Below are 24,326 nucleotides of genomic sequence, written 5' to 3' on the forward strand. Positions count from 1 at the left end.
GACCACATCGAACAAAACAGTAAGTCAAGCTTATTGTTTATTTAGAGGCAGATGTGTCCTGTAGGTAACATCTAGGACTAGCAGTTAGAGCAATCAATGAAATGCCAATTCTCTGTGCCGGGGAAACAGAGTCAGGGGCTCTGGGGAAGGTGTCCGCTTCCTAGACCAGCTGGCTCCTGACTTGTGCCTGACCACTAACCATCCATCCTTCAAACTCTCCAGACAGTTTTCTTCATCCCAAAACAGACCGGGTGGAAGAATGTGGATGGGGCAACACAAATCTCTCCCTTCTCTTGTGAAAACCAGGGCATGGATCGCCTAGTAGTAGAGAGTGGCAAACTTATCCTGGTACACAATGGCTAGCGTGTAAAATATCACAGTAAATTCATTACTAGGTAATTATAGGCTAAGCCACTTGACCTCAGAGTCAACTTCCTTCTCTGTGAAATGGTGATAATACTTAACATTGTGCAGAGGTTTCTGGTTTCAGACTAGGCCCTCTCTGAGTGTCAGGTACTGTTTCACTGTCAACCTTTGCTGCCATCTGCATCTTCCTTCCAAGAAAGCAGGTGCAGAACCGACTTCTGGAAACACAGGAGGTGTGCGTGTGCAGCTTTTATCATCTTGCTGGGTTTTAGATCTGGGAATGGAGAGGACCTGGGGGAGGGGACTGATGACCAGATAGTTCCCAAGAGTGTAAAAATCATAGGCCCCTGCCCCTTTCTTTCAGGATCAAACTAAATAGACTTGTGTCAGCTAAATATGAGCTTACCGTGACCTGAGGCCCATTTAATTTTCTGTTCTGCACATTTCCTCCCTGGCAAGAAAATAAAGGGAAAGGAAGCATTACCCCTAAGTTCTGTTCCATTTCTGTATTTCTTCATTCAGTCCTTCATTTAAAAATGTCCAAGAAATGCTGATTATGAAAGTAAGATATAACAGTGTGCCAAGAGTATGTACTAATTGATTCGATTGAGCAAAATAGTGCTGTTTTTCTCCTTTTTTTAAATAATATATTTTTTTAATTTTGAAAGTAATAAATGTTCAACACCATAAAGCACAAGAGAAAAAAACAAAAACAAAATTTGCCTGTAACATCATCACCCAGTCCTGCCCCCTACTAATATTTTGGTGCATTTAATTTCAATTTTTTTCATGGTACATACACATATTTTTGCAAAAAATGGCCTTTCCCTATAGAACTGTGACAGAACCTGCTTTCGCTTTAATGCTATGTTTTAATTTTTAAAAACCAGTAATATCCATAGTTGAGCTACAATGTCTATTTTAAAATACTCTGTGATGTTTTAAGTACATTTAAAAATATCCAAGAAATCTAATTTAAAAATTAATCCAGCTATAATAAACACAGCAAAACTCTATCAAAGTGTTCTCCTTTTACAAATTCACTTTGCTTTTGGGGAAACAAAGCAGAGAAATCTTGGCAAATAGTTGTTCTTTTCATGGTCTCAGCTTGATAATCTAATACAGGAACTTCTTGGATATGTATTTCATTACTGGAGGGGAAAAAGGCACATTGAGGGCACTCACTCCATATCTGGCAAAGATTGTGCGTTAAAATAGATAAACAACAGTAACCCCTACTCCTGGCCCAAGGCAAGAAGAGTAACATTTTGCTATTTCAGATTAGGAAGTAATTGCAGATTAATTTAACACAGTTGCTAGTCATTTTGAAACAACTTTGAAGTCTCCTATTTTTGATTTCCGTTTTTTTTTAATCTGTGAAATTAAGATTTGATCTGAAAAAAATATTAATACAGCTCAAGTGCCATTTCATTTATGAACCTACTGTGATGATCTCATTCTCTACTTCCTTTTATAGGCTTTGTCCAAAGCACGTAACTCACATGTTGTTATGCTCTGTCCTATTTTGTTTTTATTTATCTGTATCCCACTACGTAGTACTTTATCAGTGTAAAACGCTGTCTTTCTCACCCATGGGTCTTACCTCCTCAACTGCTTTAAAACTTCTCTATACTTCTCACTGGATCCATAGACATCTTCTCTGTACATCGGGTGTACTGGTGTATTAAATTTCATTTTTCACGTGCAGAAGGAAAGAAACTTCCTTTGTCTTTCTCTATGCCATGCACTGTATTGTATGCCTTCACAAACATCTCACCCACTGCCAGCTTTATCTCTCTGTGGGGTGGGAAGATTCATCCTGTCTTACAGATGAGGAAACTAGAGTTGCATAGGTTTGGTAACTTCTCCAAGATGACACAAAGGCTGAACCTGAACTCAAACCAGGTCTTCAGATTCCCAAAACCAGGGCTCTTTCTCCTGTACACTTGAGGTGTTCTGTGTAGGTGATTTTTTTCCCAGCTATATAAAGTTTTGAAAGTTGTCTTACCTTTAAAAAATTTTTTCTTTATCATATTTGGGCAGAAAATTTTCTTCAATATATTATATACTTTCCAATCTAAGTTAGTCTGGGGTTTGATCTGGGGATGACTTAATTTTGGATGATTCTTGTATAGGCTAGAAAACCAATGACCACACTTGTTATGCGTCTCTGAGTTAAGAGTAAGCAGGTTCTATGAGTTTGAAGGGAGTTCCTGTGAATAAAGTGAATGGAAGATTTGATATCAAATTTGGATGTTCAGAAGACTTTTCAGCCTAATTCTCTGCTGACTTCAGAGATTGACAGAAACAATCTTCAATTTTGAAATAATGCTAGGGCTTGGTTGTTTTTTTTTTAAACCTATATGAAATTATAAGAAAAGATTTTTTTTTTCTCTCTCTCTCCAGGGTCATTCTGCTATTTAAAGTCAGAAGAGACCATAAAGTTTGACACATAGTAGGAGCCCAATCAATACTACTTGAATGAAGAAACAATGAGGGCCCTTACAAAATATGTTGGCATTATGGTTGAGAGTCTTACTACCCGATTGAGTAACTATGGTCGGTGAAGGGATGTTTCTCTCTAAAAAACCTTTACTGTGAGTCCAACAGGATTGTGTCAGCTCTAAACTAACCCTCCCAAGGTAACCACAGATTTCCATCCTAGGAATCAGGATCCTGGTCTAAGACACTTTGATTACAGGCTCATGGCCTAAATGGTTGGCCAACTATCAGAAAACAGAATCAATCAGAACACTCCATTCTCCATGCATTCCATATAATTTAGAAGCTACTTGAGTATGTGTGTAAGAGTGTGTGTGATATAAATACATGTATTTTAAACCCAGGCTGAAATATGTGGAAAAGTTATGATTTGTGTTGAATTCCTTCACTGCTCTATTGAATGTTATGAATTATAATATCAAATAATATAGATAAATATTTTACCATAGACATGCTTTTCTGGAAGTATCCCTAAGAAACCTGTTTCTTTTCCCAGTGATAGAGGTAATATAGTCCTACTTGATAGTGAAACGTGACATGAGACAGGGGCATACATTCTTAACAAATAAAGTCATTAAAACTTTCAGTTTAAACTTTAGCTCATTTGTTCTAGGCGGTGCCCCTGGGGCTCCTGTTTGAACAGCACACAGCAAGGTTAGATTTAGGAGGCAAAGTTTTCATTAGCTTCTTTTGAAAGATGCCTGAAGTCAAATCCCTTGAAGGGCTATCCTCCCCCAAAATCATTGCCGCTCTGTTGGATAGGTGAGATGGATGATTAAGCTACAAGGAAGCCGCAGACTGAAAGCAGCTGGGAAATGGAAATCTTAAAGATAAACTGATCAACATGCCTGGAAAATCTCTACAGGATAGAAATGAGGGAAAGAAGAATTAGAAATAGAATTTCAGGTGCTGTTTCGTGTCAGGGTATTAGAGTCAGATTTGGTGAATCCTACGAGAGGGAATAATAAACGTCTTTTTGGCTTTTAAAAGAAGACTGTATTTCACAGAATTTTAAATGAGTATCTGAACAGGAAAGTGTTTTGATTGGAGGAGTTTCTTCCAAGATTATTTTTGGTTTATTTTCTTTTTAAGTATAATGTAAGAGTCAAGTGAATAGGGGACTTCCCTGGTGGTCCAGTGGTTAAGACTTCGCCTTCCAATGCAGGGGGTACGGGTTCGATCCCTGGTCAGGAAGCTAAGATCCCACATGCCTCCTGGCCAAAAAACCAAAAACATAAAACAGAAGCAATATTGTAACAAACTCAATAAAGACTTTAAAAATGGTCCACATCAAAAAAAAAAAGAGTTAAATGAATAAATCTTAGGCATACATACGTATACAACTGTTTAACCTCCCGGATTAAGATTCAGGACTTTTCTAGCTCTCCAGAAGGCTTGTTCTTATACCCTCCCAGCCAGCTACCCCCCGCCCCCCAGAAAAGGTGGCCAGTGTTCTGAGCTTTGTCATCACAGCTTCCTTTTGCTGTCTGTCACCTCGGGGGAAGGGAGTCATTCGGGATGTGCTTTTGTGTCTCAGGGCTGGCTCTCTGAGATCCAGAGATGTGTGTGCAGCAGCCCCACTGTGTGGTTACTAATCTCTTTTATTTTCATAAAATCAGTAAAAAAGGGAGAAATACTGTTAGAAGGGGAGAGGGAAATGCATGTGTTGGGTGGGGGGCAGTCCTAGACCATTTGTACTCACTTTAAAATGTCCCTGCTTCTCCCTGAGTGATAAGTTCAAGTTTATCATGATTTGGGCGTCCAGAGATTAAGAAAAATTCAAGCAAGGTTTACTCTGCTGTCCCATATGACAGCCACGAGCCACACTTGGCCTACCTACCTTAAAATTTAAATTGATTAAAATAAATTAAAATTACAAATTTAGTTCCTCAGTCGCCCTAGCCCCACTTCAGGGGCTCAAATAGCCACATGGGGTTCGTGGCCACCCTACTAAATGGTGCAGATATGGAACATTGTTTCCGTTCTTACAGAAGGTTCTGTTGGACAGCGCTGTTTAGAAAGCTGGCTATGAACTTCCTTCCTCTTCCTCTTCCCCTTTTCCCTTCATAAGGATGTTACGGTGGGTTTACTTATGTTTTCATTGTAAGTTACCATTTAATTCTGTGGTCCTCAGACCATCGTCTTACAAGCTTCTGTTTCCTGCACTTTCCCTCCATACTTGGGAAGAAAACAAGTGGAAGAATTCTCACAGTGTACTGAAATTTTAATTTCTAGAATGTACCGTGTGCTCTCCTTCCTGCATCCCACTGTGAGTTGACTTCTCATCCATCAGATCTCAGCTTAGACTGTCTCCAGGGAGCCTTCCACATCCCACCTTCCAGCCCCCAAGACTGGGTTATGTATCCCTGCAGTTAAGCTGCCACAGTAAGCTGCTGGCCTTCCCCTGCCTGTTTCCTGGCTTCTCTCTCCCATTGAACAGGAGCAGCCTGTCCTGTTCGCTGGTGTATGTCCATCCCTGGGGACACTGCCTGGGACTGTGGAGGGAAGGAACAGTGGGCTGCACAAGGAAGGGGCAATAGCCAAGTAACTTAATGTTAGAGTGGGGTTCCTTCCCCCAGCCCACCACCCGGATGAGGAATTCCAGAAGGGGGATTATCAGAAACACATTTCTGTCTGGCCACCCTTCCGAATACACCTCGGTGCTCTGAGCTGTTTCTCCGGCAGTGATGATGGCACATCCAAGACGCTTGCCCTCTCTCTGGTTAAAGTTCATGGTTTTCGTCTCATCAGAAGTGAGAGGCTAAAAGACATATACAAACTGAGATGGTGCTGGACGAGCAATTAAAAATGGGCAAGTGTAGTTGAAGAATGGTGATAATATGATAGAAAATTCTGCCGCATCTGGCAGCAGGCAGCTGTTCTTGGCATCACAGGCCAAGTCTCGCCAAGCCGAATGACCTCTTGGGGAGGCGGCTGTATCCAGGAAGGGTAGGAATCAGGATCGGTAGCAGAAATCCCAACTCAGACCAGCTTTAAAGATGAACTTATTTTCCCAAGTATCAGGAAATCAAGAGATTGGAGGCTCAGAGTTGGTTGATTTGGTGTCTCAGCAGTGCCAGGGAGGACCCAGATCAGCCATCCTGGGCATTGGCTTCATCCTTAGGCTGGTAGGGAAGTGGCTTCTGTAGGCTCAGGCATCCCATCCGGGACCTCAGCATCTATAGATAAAAAAGAGAAGGTGTCAGTTCCGGTCACTGGTGAGGGGAGGAGGTGGCCAGAGTTGTGTCGCTGAAGCATCTGGAGTTGATGCAATAGATCCGAGGGTCTCCTACAAGCGCCAAGACCACCCGGCCCAAATATGCTCCCCCACCCCAGCCTATGCATTCTTTCAGCCTGCATCAGTGCAGAAAATACTGAGTGGAAACCCTTAACTCCATTAGCTAATAGCAGTTAATGCTTTAGAAATGATCTAACTAACGGGACAAATACGGAACACAGAAAGCTCCCAGGATGGGAAGAGAGAGCCTCGAAGAAGAGGTAGGAAGGCTCACCAAGGACCAATTATAACACGTCAAGTCTTACTAGAACCAACAAGGACCTACTGTATAGCACAGGGAACTATACTTAATAGTTTGTAATAACCTATAAGGGAAAAGAGTCTGAAAAAGTGTGTGTGTGTGTGTATACATATAAATAACTGAATCACTTTGCTGTACACCTGAAACTAGCACAACAATCAACTATACTTCAATTTTTAAAAAAAGTCTTACTAGTCTGCCTGAGCCAAGCCATTAGGAAACTTCCTCCTTGCCCTTAAGGGTTAATCCCCCCACTACCCCTCACCCCCCAACTGAGGAAACACTGGTTTAATTTTAAATTTAGCAATATCTATACATACATGATTTTCAGCGTACATGGTATATATTCTGAGAAATCTGGAATCCTTCAACCTATCAGTTATGCTTTCACTTTTTCCTCCTTCTCCGTAGACCTCACAGAATTAGAGCTGTGCTGAGTGAGGTCACAGTCTAACTACAGTATTAACCCTGCAAAACTGTTCATTTTCTCCCGAGCACCCAGAGGCAGGATATAGAATGTGTCCAACTGAAAAACTATTACAGATGATGCAGTGCTGTGATGGACTGAATTGTAACCAAGACGGGGATGTGTGTGTGTGTGTGTGTGTGTGTGTGTGTGTGTGTGTGTGTCTTTAGCCAAGAAATCATTTTCTAAAAGGAAGTCAGGTAGTACGTAGCTCTTAAAAGTCGAGGTTATATGATTGTATTTTTAAAGGAAAAATGCATTTTCTGACACCCAAATTTTAAAATGCTACTTTGAATATTTCCCAGCCTTAACTGTTTTATATTTCCTACCAACTGTGTCCTTGTTTTTTAGTTTTTTCCCCTATCCAGTACCTCTTTCACTTTTCTCTCTGTGTTACAAACATCCCTTGTGTTTTTTAATATCTATTTTGCATTGTTAAAAATATACAGGAATGTATAAAGAATAACACAGTGAACATCCACGAACCCACCACCCAATTTAAGAAATGAAACATTAGCTCTTTTTTCTATGACTGTTCCTGAGCTCTGTTTAATTCAGCCTGGAGAAAAGCACCACACAGATGGTCAACATTTTGTGTAAAGGCCCAGTCACCACCCCGTTCACAGTAGATGCGGAGTTTCAGAAAGCACGTGCATTCCCAGTCTTGCCTGGACATGTGGTTAATGCTAACTAGTCTAACAGTTGTGCCCCAGGTAACTCCTAAAGCTGTTTCGGATCATAAAATCTAGGATGTTTTGCAAATTTATATTTCATCATGCTGGGCTTTATGCACAAAAACTAGATGACTTCCCATTTGTAATCTCCATCAAAGGCATTTCTCAAAATCCCTTTATTATGCCTTATCACTGGCACTACCACACATTGATTGCACGTTTGCAAACAATCTCTGGCTAAATTATAAATCTGCAAGTATCCTTGTGGCGTTCGCCTCGCAGAATTCAGACATAAGTGCTATTTTAGCTTATTCCTCAATCGTAGATTCTAGATATTTGACCCCCTTCATTGAGTGCCAGAGACCTGACTTGACTTGTCTGTGGTTTGGGCTCTAATTTAAAAGCAATCAACCATGTCTGAATAGTGTTTGAAATATTTATATTGTATCCATGGAAAGGATGTCATATTTTATTTTCTCAAGAGTACGGTTTCTTCAGCACGCTCTCGCTGCCGTCACGTGATGCCGTTTGCTCCCGTGGTACCTTTGCCTGTGGGGCAGCACATTGTACACGGACATCTGCCTCAGCCCAACCTTGGGAACTTGATCTCTTCCAGGAGCCCAGCATGCAGAAGAGCGGCTTGCTCATGGCTCCCAAGCACATACTTAATCACTGGAGGGGACATTCTTTTCAAAGTGTCCCCAGCTCCATAGTCTTATAGGGAGAGAAGCAGGAACCAGATGGGTAGAGTGTGGGTTGATTTTTTTTTTTTTTCATCTGTTGACTGATGAACTTCTGGTGCCTAGTTTTTTTTTTTAAAAAAAGAATTTCACTTATTTATTTATTTATTGGCTATGTTGGGTCTTCGTTTCTGTGCGAGGGCTTTCTCTAGTTGCGTCAAGCGGGGGCCACTCTTCATTGCAGTGCGTGGGCCTCTCTTGTCGCGGAGCACAGACTCCAGACGCGCAGGCTCAGTAGTTGTGGCACACGGGCTTAGTTGCTCCGTGGCATGTGGGATCTTCCCAGACCAGGGCTCGAACCCGTGTCCCCTGCATTGGCAGGCAGATTCTCAACCACTGCGCCACCAGGGAAGCCCCTCTGGTGCCTATTTGCAAGGTTGCTTTGAGTATGTGAGCTGGTGGCTAGACCAGTCATGTCCTCTTTTTCCTGATTTGGAAGATAGAAATTGAAGAAAACATTCTGCAGAACCCAAGTGCCAAAGGTCTGAATTTGTCCCGAGCCCACAGCAATAAGGACGTTTTCCAAGAGAAGGATAAAGCATATGTATTTTATTTAGAGTGGACTGTTTTAAGTGTTATCTTTTCGTTTGGAATGAATAGTAGTTCTCCACATGCCATTAACCAGTTGTTAAATGCGAGAATTCATTAGTAAAATAAGCCATCACAGTGTGTGGGATGATGTGAGATGAACATTAGCTCAGCTCCTTGATTCTGAGCATGGGAAGTTTTCCTTTTCTTTGTTACAGATTTGGGGGGCTTTTTGATATTCATTACAACAAAAGCGAGAGCTTGCCGATATTCCAGGTTTTATTGCCAAACGAATATCCAACACTAGTCACTGGCTTCTTCTGTAGGATGTATGGGTTTCCTTTCCACAAAAGAAGACATGTCTAAACTTGCTTATCTCTCTATAGGACAGTCGGCCCAATATGTCAAGACCTCTGATCACTAGATCTCCTGCATCTCCACTGAACAACCAAGGCATTCCTACTCCAGCACAGCTCACAAAATCCAACGCACCCGTCCACATCGACGTGGGCGGCCACATGTACACCAGCAGCCTGGCCACCCTCACCAAATATCCCGAATCAAGGTAATCCGAAAAGCCACAAAGTCACGCTCCAAAGTGCATGTATTTGATGATCTAACTGTTTTTCCTTTGACCAGCTTAGCAGTGCAGCCTCGCCAGGGCTGGGGGTAGGACATGAAAGCATCATGTGGGCCACCTGTTATGGAGGCGGCTCTGGGACATGACCGTAAATCTCCTACGAGTCAGGGGTTGATCCAGAGCTTAGCCGAGTACGTGTGAAAGTGTCACTGAGAATGGAGTTCTGTGATATTTCACTCCTCTGAGAGCTTCACATTTCTCAGCGTAGTAAACAAAGGATGATGATTTCTACCCCTGACCTTTCTTCTGTCCTCTTCTTCTAAAACACACTTTCTTATCAAGTCTTAGAATTTTATAGTTGGCCCAACTTGTGAACTGGAGAAAAAAAAAAATGAGAGACTCTTATCAGTAGGGCAGTATATTTAGAACAGTTGGCAGAAGTCCAGAAAGATAGCCTTGTTTGAAAAAAAAATGAAGGGCAGTGGAAGTTATGAACGCTCAAGGCAGATAAGCAAATAGGAAAAGGGTATGAAGGGGGAGAGTGGTTTATAAATGGGCGTGTACACCACGCTGATGAGAACTTCCCTCCCACGCCCCACTCACCCATTTCTTTTTCTTTTTTAAAAATTTTATTTATTTATTTGGTTGGGCTGGGTCTTAGCTGCAGCAGGTGGGCTCCTTAGTTGTGGCAGGTGGGTTCCTTAGTTGCGGCAGGTGGGTTCCTTAGTTGCGGCATATGAACTCTTAGTGGCGGCACGCATGTGGGATCTAGTTCCCTGACCAGGGATCGAACCCCGGGCCCCCTGCACTGGGAACGTGGAGCCTTAACCGCTGCGCCACCAGGGAAGTCCCGCCACCCAGCCGTTTCTAAAGGAGTTTCCAAGGAAACAATTTACTTTGCGCCCCAGGACACCCCTCCTGGCTCCACCTAGATCTGGGAGCTGAGGCAGATCCTATTAGGGAATTTATCTTCGGGCCACTCGGCTGGTGGGTAGAGGAAGAGGCATGAGCTCACGTGGGCTGCTGTCAGGAGAAAGGGTGTTTCTCTGCTTGTTTCTGCTCAAATGGAATGGAAACACAGCACTTGGCCTTCAGAAAAGCACTCATTGCATTTCTGAGAACCTCCTACAGTATGACAGGTATCAGGTAACTTACAGCCTAAGAAGAGAGCACTGACATACAAATCACTGTCATAACTGCACAAAGACTGCTTTTTTGGTTTTTGTTAGTCTCACTTCACTATCTGATATTTTATGAAGGAATGTGAAGGTTGAGAAAAGATGAAATATTTTCCCTCTCAATTTCCAGATTTAATTTCTACAATAGACATGAAATGATTTTTTAAAAGTAGATGTTATAAATTCAGTTACCCAAAACACCTGTATATTGGGAATTCCCTGGCGTTCCAATGGTTAGGGCTCCATGCTCCCACTGCAGGGGGCATGGGTTCTATCCCTGGTCAGGGAACTAAGATCCTGCAAGCTGTGCAGCATGGCCAAAAAAATAAAAATTAAAAAAAACTGTATATTTTAAAATGAAATGATCATATCAGTCAGTTGTTAGTATTACTGAGTCTCCACCCTCCCTAAATGCATTGTTATTGGATGCTACAAAACTGTTACATGATGGTTATATTTCTTAAGAGTATCATTATATAAGGAGGTTCTTTTTTAAAAAAAAAGTCTATTTCCATTCCTTCTAACCTTCTAATACCAACATCGACAATAGAAAATCACTGTGCCTCTTCAGATGAACACTTAATTCTAGGGGGCAAGTCACCAAACAAACATGAGTCAAAAAGCAAGTTTCGACAATAGCAGAATGCACTGGTCTGATCTGGTGGCCTTTTGCTTCAGTCTGATTATTAGACTGTGATACAGGAGGGAAGTTAGTCATTACACTATTTGCATGTGACGTAAATGGTAGGTTTTCTCGTGCTCATTGCAGCTGGGTGGGTCTCTTCCCACTGACTAAGGCCCACCAGGGTTTTGGCTTTCATGAAGCTCACTGGTGTCACTTGGTGTATTGGCAGTGGTATAAGATAGACAGTGAGGGACTCTGTATATTCAGTTCCTCTCTCTCAAATCATTTGCCATTTCAATCGTTTCGATGCTTGGCAGTAGTAAAGACCTCTGATAGTGTCTCATTTGGAAAGCCTTCCTCAGGCCAACTTTGCATGGGTATTTCTAAGAGTCCCCTTTTTGTCCCTTGTTATTTTCCCCCGGAGACGTGCATCACGTTTCATGGATCTCAGTACGGGTTCAGCACTCTCAGTATCTGTACTGTCTCATATGGGAACCACTAGCCACTTGCAGCTTTGAGCACTTGACGTGTGGCTGGTCCAAACTGAAATGTCCTTTAAGTGTAAAATATACACTGGATTCTAAAGACTTAGTGCCCCCCAAATGTGAAATATCTCAAAAATTTGATATCGATTTCATGTTGGAGTGATACTATGATAATATATTGAGTCGTATAAATAATAATAGAGTTAAATAAAATATATTAAAATTAATTTCACCTGTTTCTTTTTACTCTTTTAATGTGGCTACCAGAAAACACAAAATTACAGACGTGTCTCGCTCTTTATTGCTGTTGGACAGCACGGAACTATATATATGCACAGATTTTTTTTAAAAATCTCATTAAACCTCCCCCTCCCCAAACCTGATACTTACATACATCATAAATTGAATTTCTCTTTCACCAACTTAATTAGAAAAGATAAAATTGTTCATCTTTCTTTCTCGATCTTTCTCTATGCTTCGCTGTCACCTCTATGCTCCCAGTGTCCTGGGAGCAACATCAAAAATAATATGTGGTTCATTAGTCCCAGGTTTGAATGCTGACGCTCCCATTTAATGGTTGTTTGGCCATGGATAGGTCCAATTTCTAACTGCCTGTCTTCTGTCTTGTAAAATAGACACAAATACATCTTCTTCCAAGGTTATTGGGAGGATTAAATGTGATTATGGAAAGCACGACATGGCCCTGTGCCCAACACGTAGTATTGCCTTTATACTTAATCTTCTGCCAAACCCAGCAATTGTTTCTTTTCAAACTGCCTTCCAAATTCCAAATATATCCCATTCCTTCATTTCCTAGACCACAGAAACAGCCTCACTTCTGGATACTTGCCTGGATCCGTAAAGGCTCAAGGGCCTCCTTGCCTGCACCTTCTGGTCCTTTATCTTTAATGTCCGCACCTGTCTCGGAACTGCCGAGCTATTCCAAGATCATCTTTTTTGTTAGGAGATATTTTTAAGCCTATGTCCAAACTTTTGGGAACAAGCCCTACAAGTAATTTCTGTTTCTGTTGCTTACACCTAAAGCAGACGACACTGGTTGGAAAACAATGCTGTGGATGTTGAATGGACCACTGTGTGTTGCTTTGCTTCCTCTTGGATTTGGGAGGGGGTGGAGGGGGTGCTTGGAAAGAAATTAAATGTTCATTTCAAAGCAGCAGTCAGTTTAATGGGACCCGTCCACAACTTTTAGTAGTCAAAGATATAGGGAAGAAATAGCTCTGCATGCTTTTTCCGCAGATGTCAGATGCTCCGTCCAACTTCTGGGAAAATCTCTCACATATATCAACCTTTTGGGGATAAATTGTAGGACATTAGGTTGCCCCTGACCATAAAATTACAAATAATTCCAAGTCGAGTTCTCTAGATTCTGGGTGTCTTGAACACGTCTCACCCTACTGGACCATTCCCTGCCCCCTCTCCCTCTTAGAGCACCCTGGTTCCTCTCTCACCCACACTTTCCTTGGTGTAGCCCAGAGGGGAAAAGGGCTTTTTCCTCGGTTTTCTTTTCTAGGATTTCAGGGGGAAACTTGCAGTGTAAAAGTACTAAGTTGTTTGTAACAAGTGATCCTAAAAGATGTAGTGTCCTTCTATAATTTCAAAGGTTCTACAAAGGGCCTTTACTCCATTTTGAAATATTGTGGGTGATTTTTTATTCTATTTCTATTTGTTGTCCTCTGGGCTAAAGACTACCTTTAGAACATTGTCCCCAGAAAGTGGTACATTGGACCACACAGCTAAACATTAGAAGCACCTGCAAAGCATCAAAAGGCCATGAGAGGCCACGCCCCAGACCAGTGAACCGGGAATCTCTGCGATTTTCCTAAGAGATCCTGATTTTAACCATATGGCTTTGCATGGTCCCTCCAAGTGAACACAGGCCTCTTACTTAATGAATCTCCCATGCTATATCATAATGGCCATTCCACCAAAGAAAATACATTTTGATCTTCATTTCTTTAATTAGCAAGGTTACCTGGTTCCACTGTCTGTGCACCCACATGCCCTATTTTTTTTTTTTTTTTTTGGCTTGTAAACCCTGAGTACGGATTCAATATGCAAGTTGACTTTTATATTTTACAACAAGGTTAATTACTTATGTTGTTATTCACTTCCATTATTGGGTGGTTTGTTTTTTTTTTAATAAATTTATTTATTTCACTTATTTTTTTGGCTGCGTTGGGTGTTCGTTGCTGCACGCGGGCTTGCTCTAGTTGCGGCGAGCGGGGGCTACTCTTCGTTGTGGTGCGCGGGCTTCTCATTGCGGTGGCTTCTCTTGCTGCGGAGCATGGACCCTAGGCGAGCGGGCTTCAGTAGTTGCAGCACGCGGGCTCAGTAGTTGTGGCGCACGGGCTTAGTTGCTCCACGGCATGTGGGATCTTCCCAGACCAGGGCTCGAACCCGTGTCCCCTGCCTTGGCAGGCGGACTCTTAACCACTGCGCCACCAGGGAAGCCTACTGAGTGGTTTTTTGCTAACAGGACTGGACATAAAGGCTTCAAATTAACTGAAGTACTGCATACATCCGTGGTGTGGTCTGACTTTACCAACATTTCGTGTGAGATGCCAAACAGTTCTTTGGAGGTGTTTACGAGACAGAGGCTGATCCACACCACCTCAGTGAAAAACACTGTTCCCTTTCAGGGGAGCCTACAAGTCTCCAATTCTGGTTGCTATTTTGAATTGCAGTCACCAAGTAAAACACCCAGTTCAGATCTGCAGTAATTTTACATCAAATAAGTAAAACCAAAAATATATATATATATATTTTAAATAGATATACAAAGAAGATAGAACATATTTAGCAATTTGTTACCCTGATTTCTAAGTTGTAAATACCTAGACATATGGGAGGTGGACCTCACTTGTACTCTTGCCCTGAGCCCCCCAAATTTTAAGGACAGACCTGATTATATCTGACTCAGAAATCCAAGGTACCCACTAACATCATTGGTAACAAAACATCTAGGTATCTAATTTGTCATAAGTAAGTAATATTGGTACCAAATTACATGGCCTCTTTAAAATCTCCTACTGTTGACAGTGAAATATCTTCTTAGCCACACGTGTGTGTGATATTAAAGAAACGTTCTATGCTTTAAAAGAAGACGTAAGTCTGAGTTCAAAGTTAGGTCTGTTTCATCATTTACTGTCACCTCGAACAAAAACAATATTAACAGCAGTTATGTTGATGGTTATTCAGATGTGGACTTTTTAAAACCAAGAAGTGGGCAGATACTGCTGATTAACCACACCTATTGGGTGGCAGTGAGGCAGGGGTCTTTTAGCTAAAAGAGCTACTAACCTAGAGGTGAAAGACACAATCTCCTGTTACAATCCCCTGAGCCATCCCATCTGCTTGCTTGACAGAGCTTTTGTATATTTTAAACCAAGTATATGAGTTAACTCCGACATAAGGAGATTATGCTGAATTGGTCTCTCCTAAATAGCAGCACAGTTACTAAGCACACTGGCATATGTAGGTAATTGCAAAACTCAAGAGACTCAGCTTTCAACGTTGCAGTCGACACCCATGGCCACCCAAGGGGTGTGTGTATCTGGAGCTTTAGGATGGCGATGCCAGGCATGTGTGCCTTGCCAGTAGAGATCTGGTTTTGGCAGGCTTCACCCCCGATGTGCTGGCCTTTCCAGGGTGGTTACGTGGAGCTGCACTGAAGGAAAAGTGGGGCACTTGAAACGTTAAGGGGCTGGTCCGCACTCTCAGGACAATTGAATTCTAATGTCTGGATTTCCGGGTAACTGCTGTGCACCAGCCCCGGGGGTTTTCTGTAATCCCGTGTCAGGGCTGGGGGTTCTGTGCTCTGACTTTGACTTCACAGTTCCAGTTCACGCTCTGGTCCCTAGACACACATGGTGCGTCCCACGTTGTCATCACACAGGCTCACGCTTCAGGATCTCAGTAAAAATGCCCCCAAATTAATGCATCCTGTTTGTTTGCCAAACAGTTCCCTGAACTTTCTTTCAGAATGATCGCATGGCACTGAGTACAGAGCTTTTTATTAGGACCTGTTCTTTAGATCAGCATGATTTATAATTCAATATCTATCTCAAGCTTTTTTAAAAATCACAGAATAGGTTATTGGGGGGGTTTAGATGAGTGGACATCAACCTGGCATATATAGTCTCAGCACAAATGGAAAAAGAGAACGTATCCCTGCTGCTGGGAAAACGCCTGTGGAAATGCATACAATGAGGACAGTCTAATGGTGAGCAGTTCTGACTGGTTGATCTTAAAAAAAAAGAAAATTAGTTTACGGAGGGATGTAAAAGGAGGAAAAGCACTTGGCCAATGAAAAATGGAAAGTTTCTCCAGGATCACAGGGACAAGTTTTCCTCTGCTCTGTTTCTTCTTTTCATCTTACAATAATGCTTTTCCAAAACTGCTCCTCGCTTATATAGGCAAAGAGTAAATAAAACCAGCTTCAAAAAACTTTTTTGTTTTTTCAAAACGATGAAACTGCATTTTCTGTTTAGTGCTGAAAATCCAGCTTCAGTAACTTAGGCTGCACTGCTGGCAGATTCAGCAAACTTTCTTTGCCACTTGGGCACAACATAGGCCTAGCTTTTAAAGTAATCTAGCTCATCAAGTCTTTTTTTTTTTTTTTTTTTTTTACAATTTAGAACACAAACTGAGTTTCTAATTTTTTTTTTTTTTTTTTTTTTTTTACTTATGTCTGTGTTGGGTCTTCGTTTCTGTGCGAGGGCTTTCTCTAGTTGCGGCAAGGGGGGGGCCACTCTTCATCGCGGTGCGCGGGCCTCTCACCATCGCGGCCTCTCTTGTTGCGGAGCACAGGCTCCAGACGCGCAGGCTCAGTAATTGTGGCTCACGGGCGCAGTTGCTCTGCGGCACGTGGGATCTTCCCAGACCAGGGCCCAGACCCATTGGCAGGCAGATTCTCAACCACTGCACCACCAGGGAAGCCCATCGTCAAGTCTTATCTTAGACAATCATTTAAAGAAAAATGCAGCCATATTACAGGTACTGGCCTGTAGTTTTCCCTGTCATGTTCTTTTTTTCATTCTACAGATTTATTCTGTGTTCCCTGTCAACGAGGGCATACACTGGCCAACCAAAGTCCTTGCTCTCTTGTCGTTTACTTGGGGGCAGGAGAGGACAGACAATAAACAAGTAAACAATCAATTAACAATATTTGAGTTGGTAGTAAGTAAAGTAGGAAGAAAAATAAAACAGGATGAATAGCCTTGGGATGTAGTTTGCTTCCTATGTTAAGTCTAAAGATAATTTTATTCTATGGTTTGTTTCTTCAGGATACATCTTTATTAGTTCGTCTACATTTTCAAGACAAAATCTAGTTTACATTTTAGAGTCGATGTAGAAGCAGATTGTTATTGCTTCAGTATCACAAGTCACACCTTATCGATGATCAACGGCCTCTTCTGAATTCTGTGATTCACCTCCTGTTATCTGATGTGTGGCAAATACATATGTTCACCCTTCATCTCAGCAGGAGGGAAGTACAGGGTGAAGTCTACTGTCTGGGCTATGGGTGCGGAACAGCTCCAGCCCAGACCATCATCTTCAGATCACCTTGCTAGTTACATTAACCATGTTTTTTTTTTCATATTAACTCAGTTCAAATGTCACTTCTTTTTATTTTATTTATTTATTTATTTGGCTGCATTGGGTCTTCGTTGCTGCAAGCAGGGGCTACTCTTAGTTGCGGTGCGCGGGCTTCTCATTGCAGTGGCTTCTCTTGTTGTGGAGCACGGGCTCTAAGCCCGCGGGCTTCAGTAGTTGCAGCACGCGGGCTCGGTAGTTGTGGCTCGTGGGCTTAGTTGCTCCGCGGCATGTGGGATCTTCCCGGACCAGGGATCGAGCCCGTGTCCCCTGCATTGGCAGGCGGATTCTTAGCCATTGCGCCACCAGGGAAGTCCCAGCCATGATATTGTTTCTGGTACATTTTCTGTAATTTTGCAGTTGGTGGTGATTGAAGTTAGATTTGGTGTTGACCAAAGTAGAGAGTTATCAGATGTTACAATAAATGTGGGCAGAAGGCCCTGGGAGGTAAACAGTAACAAGGCCGGCGGATCCCTTAGCCTGATCCTTAGACCAGGAAGAAGGTGAGGGCCGCCTTGCCCCCACGGATGGTGCTGGTGCCTTTGATGGCAGAGCAGTAACGGTGGGTGGGGAGTAACACTGGGTATTCAGCGTGGAACAGCTCAGGACAGGACTGTAGGTCACGTTCTCGATTCTTATTAACTTCTCACTTGCCGAGAACTCAGCCTCAGCTTAGCTAGAAACCCTCTTCCTGAAAAACTCTTTCTTACTTAGTTCTCATCCTTGTGTTCTTGGTACCTAGTATCGGGCCTGCCACAGGGGACATTCACAAGTTTGCTTGATATATGGATTAATTACTGGGTGAGATACTGTACCCAGAGGCCAGATCCTCAAAACAATGAAGGTCAAATAATCGAATAAAGCTATTCAAAATAGAAAGTTACGTTTAAAGCTGGGCTGGGTTCGTTACCTATATCATTCAGTGTGCCGCCATAAGCTTATAGGAGGGCCTGTTACTGACCCCAGTTAGCAGATAAGAACGCGCAGCTCTACGAGGCTCAGCAACGTGTTCAGTCTTATTCGGCAAATGGGGAAGAGCCAGGATTCCAACTCCCACTCTGACTCCAGGACCTTGGTTTTTTAATTCTTTTATAGCCATGCTTCTCAACCCTGGGGGCATGTTAGAATCAACTGGGATTCAAAAAAAAACCTGGTCCTTCCCACAGAGATTCTGATTTCATTGGTCTGGACCCGGGCACGGGATTTGCTAACGCTTCCCGTGTTCAGCTATGCAGTCCATCTTCCCACCTTCTGGAACTGTGTTCTAAAGGTGAGCTTTAGCCAAGGGGGCAGCTCATCTACAATATCTCAAGCTATTTTATTCTCAAGGTGGCCTTCACCTAATTCTGGGTCAGCGCTGGGGCGTGTGTGAGCCCTGCCGCCCCCGTGGTGCCGGAGCTCCCGGCCTGGTCTCCTGCCATGAGCAGCCTTCTCCTGCTGCCCAGTGTCATACAAATACAGTGCTATCATTTTCTATGTGTGTCATGACTTTAAAAAGTCTGCAAAGCACCGCCTTAGACTGGGCAATGGGATAAATGAATCTTGTTCTTATTTGCCTGTGGGTTTCAGGAAGCTCTTTTTTTCATGCCCCCATGTCCAGTGCACACAGTCGTCCCACAGCAAGGGACAAAGTTGGCCTTGGACCAGTGATCTTGCCACCTGCTGATGGCCACTGGGTTGACCTGTGAAGAGAAAATCATTAGCACAACATTCAGTGACCAGCTTTGGCCCCAGCACGCTGTGCCCACGGGAAGGAATGGTCTACCAGATGCCAGGATAGGTAGGGCTGCTAATCAGGTTAGGGGCGTCTAGGTCCACTGATGTGTTAGTCACCGCCTCTCTGCTGGGCTCCTCCCTTTCCTGTTGCTACTGGAGCAGTGGACCCGAGTGCCCCGTGATGCAGCAAACTATCTCAGATTCACACCACTGCACAAAACACACGTGCCTGCACCAATCAGAAAAATTGTTTTAAAAAAATTATTTCTAAAACATGCCCTCTAAGCTTACGCTTTAAGTTTTAAAACAAATAATAGATCTACCAGTAGTCTTCAGTGCTTTGAACTGTGCCTGGCAATGCTTGATAAATATTTGTCAAATGTTGAATGAGTTTTGCTTAGTTGAGTTGAATGAGTTTTGCTCTGACCTGGAGCAGCTCAGCCATCACAGGGCTGCTGCAGTGTGAAGGTCAAACATTTTGAATCATCAGGTGCTAACAGTGATGTCAGATCGTAACGGCAAGCCTACTCCAATCTGGGCAGCAAAGATTAACATCCTTTTTCCTTCAAGGCAGAGACCGGAAAGGGATTTTCTAGCCTAATTACACTGAAGGGAAAAGGTAAGGAGAAGGGAATAAATCAGTCCGGTCACAACCCAGAGACCAATGAGCCAGATTAACAGAAGGGTGACACCTGCCTTCAGAATGTTTTCCTCCAACTGATAATCTCCTCCCTGAGCCCCTCGGATCATCTCCAGATGCTTGAAAGAATGCAGATTCCTTGTCTCCGGCCACCATCTGTATCCCAGGATGTGAGGGAAATGAGCAGTTTTCATTGGCATCCAGGTAATCCACCTGCATCTCCGAGTTTGGGCCACAGATCTGCAGAGAAGGGCAGTGAAACATCAATGCATCCCCCTGCAGCATGGTGGGGACAGCGGTGGTGTGGCTAGAGACACAGTGTTAGAGCGAGGCTTTTCTTAGTGCTTCTGGCCTGATTCTCAGCACTTGGGACAATAATACAGACTGTGCTCATTTTGATCTGTCGTGATAAATGGTGTCATTGGGCAACGCCAGCGTTGTTTTTGCCCCGTGTTTGTTATCGTACTTTCATGTTTCCTGCCTCATCATACAAGAAATACTTTGATAATAAACTATATGTTCTATTTACTTGTTTGAAAAAGTTAATTCATAGGTGTTTCGTAGAAGATTCTGGTAATTTCGTACAAGGTTAATATGTGAAAAATATGCTCCACTTTACTGTGTTCTTGAGAACAGTTCCATCAGAAGGGCTTAAAATTGACAATGTTATTTTCCACAACCCAGCTCACAAATCTCCTATGACTTTGGTTCCTTAAATCCTGTAGTTTCTGTTGGTCACATAACTCTGATTCTGGTTGAGTGCTTCGTTTGAGAGCTTTTTTATGGCAAATGAGAACCAACATTAATTTTAGGTGAATTTCCAAAAGACAAACTGCATTTTGGCTACGTAGGGAGCTTTGTGGGCAGAATATCACACCCCAGAGCTTGTGTCTACCATATACCTCTTAATTCTGTCTTCCCAGACCACTATGGTCTACTTTGCAGAGAGATGAAATCTCTCCGTATTTCTCTGTGCAGGATACAGCGAGGTGTCTATGCTGCGTGTATTCTTGCCTGGAATAAAACAATGCACAAGTTATTCTAAAGTTGGGGGAGCCTTTTTTATTAAGCCAATGCAGAAAATAAACTTCCCCTCCCTTAATTTCTGAAGAGAAGCATTTATTCAAAACAAAATCACATGATGTTATAATTTGCCTGTAAACTCTGAGGACTTAAAACAAAACTCTGAAAGTCACACTGAAGGATCCCTTATGGGTCCACTGAACACCCAGATGCCCTCTGCTGAAACTTGAGCTGTGGTCTTAGAAGAGTCCATTTCACTGCATCTGCCATGTCTGGCAGTTTGTTCTATTATCAGCATATAAATAACCCATTAAAATGCCATTTCTTTTCATTAGAAATGCAGGATTTATTGACTCAAGTTGATGAATTATCAATATTATACTCTGAATGATTACTCTCAAGGTGCCTGGAGATAGAAAGTAGCAACAATTTGTCTCCAAAATAGCAAGCTGAAGTGGGTGCATAATGCTTTACGTGTGGCTTCTGAATGTGCCCAGGGTGGTCCTGGTGGGAGGATGAGGGATGTGAGAGGTGGTGAGGGATGAGAAGTCAGTTGTGCTCTTACAAGGCATATGCATTTCATGTGGTCATACTCCAAAGGCAGACACCCAGAAGTTACAATTGGGTGGCAATTCCATTTGCAAAAAAAAAACTTTCTTCAGTCCCACAGTTATAACAGTTTTTTGCTGGACTGTCTGAATCTAATCAAGATGCAGTGTCAGTAGAAATGACACAGTCACTTGGATAATGGCTTCCTGCTGCCACATAAACGCCATGTGTCGGTTTGCTTAGTAATGACCTTGCTGTTTATCTTTTTTGGTGGTAATGATTATTTTTACTCCTGTGCAGCTTTTCTTATTGTGCTCCCCATATTCAGAAGATAAATTACAACTGTGCGTAACAGCTAACCACCACTTTCAAACAGTGGCGGACCTCACCAGGCTCAGAGGGCTTCGTAACCAAGAGGTGAATCTGAACTCACCCAGACCTGTTTCCATGATTTGAGCTGAACATGCTCCAGAACTCCCACCCAGCCTCATTAGGGCTTGGTTAGGTGCCTGCCACCCCTCCAAAAATTGATTTTTTTTTTTTTTTTAAAACAGCTTTAGAAGGCCCTGAGGGCTTCAGAGCTTACCTAAAAAAGGAAAACCCTTCTAGTCTCAAAGCGGTGCAAAAGAGTTAATGTCAAAGAAAAAAAGAAGGCTCTTTTAAGTGTATCCTGCTGATCCGTAATCTTAGTGGTACGTAAGGTACTTCATCACAACATCACCATTTTGATGATACGTTACAGAAGGAACAAGGTGGCATGAAGGGTGGAATTCAGAGAAAATTGTTGGACACGTTAAAATGGGCTGGAATAAAGGTTATAACAGTGAAGCAAACCTGGGGAGCCATGGTCAGTGTGAATGAAGCTCTGGTCTCCACTCTGGCAGACATCTGTGACGATCACAAAAACCCAACAGTGACGACACAGTTTGTATTTCCAAATACACGTCCTGACGGGCTCTTGAAGAACCCATTTGTAATCCTTTATGTGGATTTAAAAACTTCGAGAAAGTAGTTATTTGTAAAAGAAGATTTGGCTTTAGTGCACTTTCACTCAGGACTTGCAAATGAAAAGTGATGTGAACAAAAGATAGGGGAAGCAAATGGTTATCAAATGACTCCTGCAGTCTGTCCAGTTCTATATATGATCACAGAAAGGAAGAAGAAACATGAGAAATTCTTGTCATTAGCTGGGATACTTTTGTTTCTTTAAACGTTTTGCAGGTCAGGGCTTGGTTCTGGTTTTTGTTGGAAGGGACAGGGAGAAACATCGATAGATACACCTACCGCCCAGCGAGTCTATGGACCGGCTTGATGCCTTTGGGTAAATTCTTAAACTGTGATAAACCAAGCCTGAGCCCCAGAAGGGCGTGGACGATTACACAAGACGCTCAACTATGACAGCACATTGTTGACCGTGGTACAGCCAAAGGCAGGTGCTGTCAACAGCCACTTTCCTTATTTCTCAACCCCACACACCCGAGAATGTTGTCTTTGAATCATGAGCTGATACAAACTTCATATTTTTCACATGTCATTTTTGATTTGGTGACTATGTAAATAACCTTGCGACATAAATTCAAAATCTTAAGCTTCTCAGAGTACAAAGCCAACCAGGTACATCATCCATCGTGGTTTGAAGAGGCAATTAGACGGTGTTTTCAACAAAAGGGTAGGGTGGACATTTTATGTATTCTTTAAAATGTTTAGATACTTCTGAAGCTCTGTAAATATGACTCTTGTCCAATTAGCAGCTTTCTTTCCTTCTTCTAAGGAGGTATAACTCACAGTCCTGGGGCTAAATCTCCTCCCTTTGTCTTTGTCATCTCAAACTCAAAAGCCTAGTTTCTGAAAGTGTTTTTAAGCCTCCTAGTCACTCTGAAATCATACAGTGACAGAATAATTCATTTTCATTCATCCAACCACCTTTCAATACTCCTGAGTATTTGAATGATACTCTAAGACTCTTGAACGGTGTCGGTAATGACGTGTGTGTGTGTGTGTTTGTGTGTGTGTGTAGCAGGATAGGTGTACAAAGGAGACAGTATAGATTCACTTACTTTCTTCCATACATCTTCTGTTAGGTTTTCAAAAAGCATTTACCTCGCCTTTAACTAAATTATATTTTTCTTGTTCTTTCTTTTTATATTAAACACTGTGTGAAGCCTCTGGTTTTTTCACTTTTAGGTACTAAGCAAAATATGTAAATACTTCACTGTAAACTGCTGTTTTGCTGGCTCCATTACAAGTAGGAAAAAATTGTTAAATTGAAAATAGAAACAGCTGGCTTCTCCCTAGCCCTCTCCTAGTGTCATATAATTAATAGGATGCTTTTATTTGAAAGGACTGCTGTGACGTACTGTAAGCCAGTTACAACAGCCTGGGATAGTAAGATACCAGAGGAAATAGGGACGGGCTCCATTCCACATCCTGTTTTTACTGATAGCCTCAAAGTATGGTGGAGAGAGTGGGGCCACTGGGAGAGCACAGCCACACGGGGATGGGCTGAGTTCATGCCGTTTATGAGGGAGATTGAGGGCACAAATGGAAGAGTCAGGAATGTTTCATCATATAGGAAGGCACTCCTTCAACAGTTGGGGCTGCTAACACTCAGAATCCCAGGAATAAGAACAGCCCTCAAAAATAAGTTAAATTCAACGGGAACACATGCAAAAGGGTTTGCTTATGTAACAAGAAAACTGGAGTGGCGCTGCAAGATGCAGAAAGGTTGGCAGGAGGTGTCTGAGTGGGAAAGGAGCAGGAGTTCTGGGACAGACGGACACTGAGAGTCGGAGACAGTGTCGAGGCTGGGCTGGCCCTCCCTCTTCCAGGACGGGAGGCTGCATAGTTCAGCAGTGACCTGGTGGCTCTGTGCCTCAGTTTCTCCATCACTAACATCGAAGTATCACCTATAAATACTCTACCGTTGCTGTGAGGATTAAAGCAGATAATCCAGAGAGTTTTTAGCAGAGTGCCTAACACAAACTCAAAAAATGTTTTATAACATTTTTTCTCTGAATAGTAATTATCACTGTAAAATGGAAAACATATTCTAGAGTTTTAAGTCAAGAGAAAAAAGGAGTGTGTCACAAATACCTCCAA

At 42.6% G+C, this 24,326-nt stretch overlaps 1 protein-coding gene across 5 annotated transcripts in view; it reads left to right on the plus strand.

Moving 5' to 3' along the window:
- KCTD1 (potassium channel tetramerization domain containing 1) overlaps positions 1-24,326 on the plus strand; it is a 181,530-nt gene that overhangs the window by 127,190 nt on the left and 30,014 nt on the right. For 3 of the 5 annotated variants that reach the window (XM_061168859.1, XM_061168862.1, XM_061168858.1), the window contains exon 2: positions 9,202-9,380. In XM_061168859.1, the coding sequence (XP_061024842.1) occupies positions 9,202-9,380 (179 nt within the window). Of the gene's footprint in view, positions 1-2,897; positions 3,009-9,201; positions 9,381-24,326 lie in introns of those variants that run through there. The other 2 variants (XM_061168861.1, XM_061168860.1) reach the window with 2 other exon arrangements.

The sequence above is a fragment of the Eubalaena glacialis genome, chromosome 15 (assembly GCF_028564815.1).
Source record: "Eubalaena glacialis isolate mEubGla1 chromosome 15, mEubGla1.1.hap2.+ XY, whole genome shotgun sequence".
NCBI lineage: Eukaryota > Metazoa > Chordata > Mammalia > Artiodactyla > Balaenidae > Eubalaena > Eubalaena glacialis.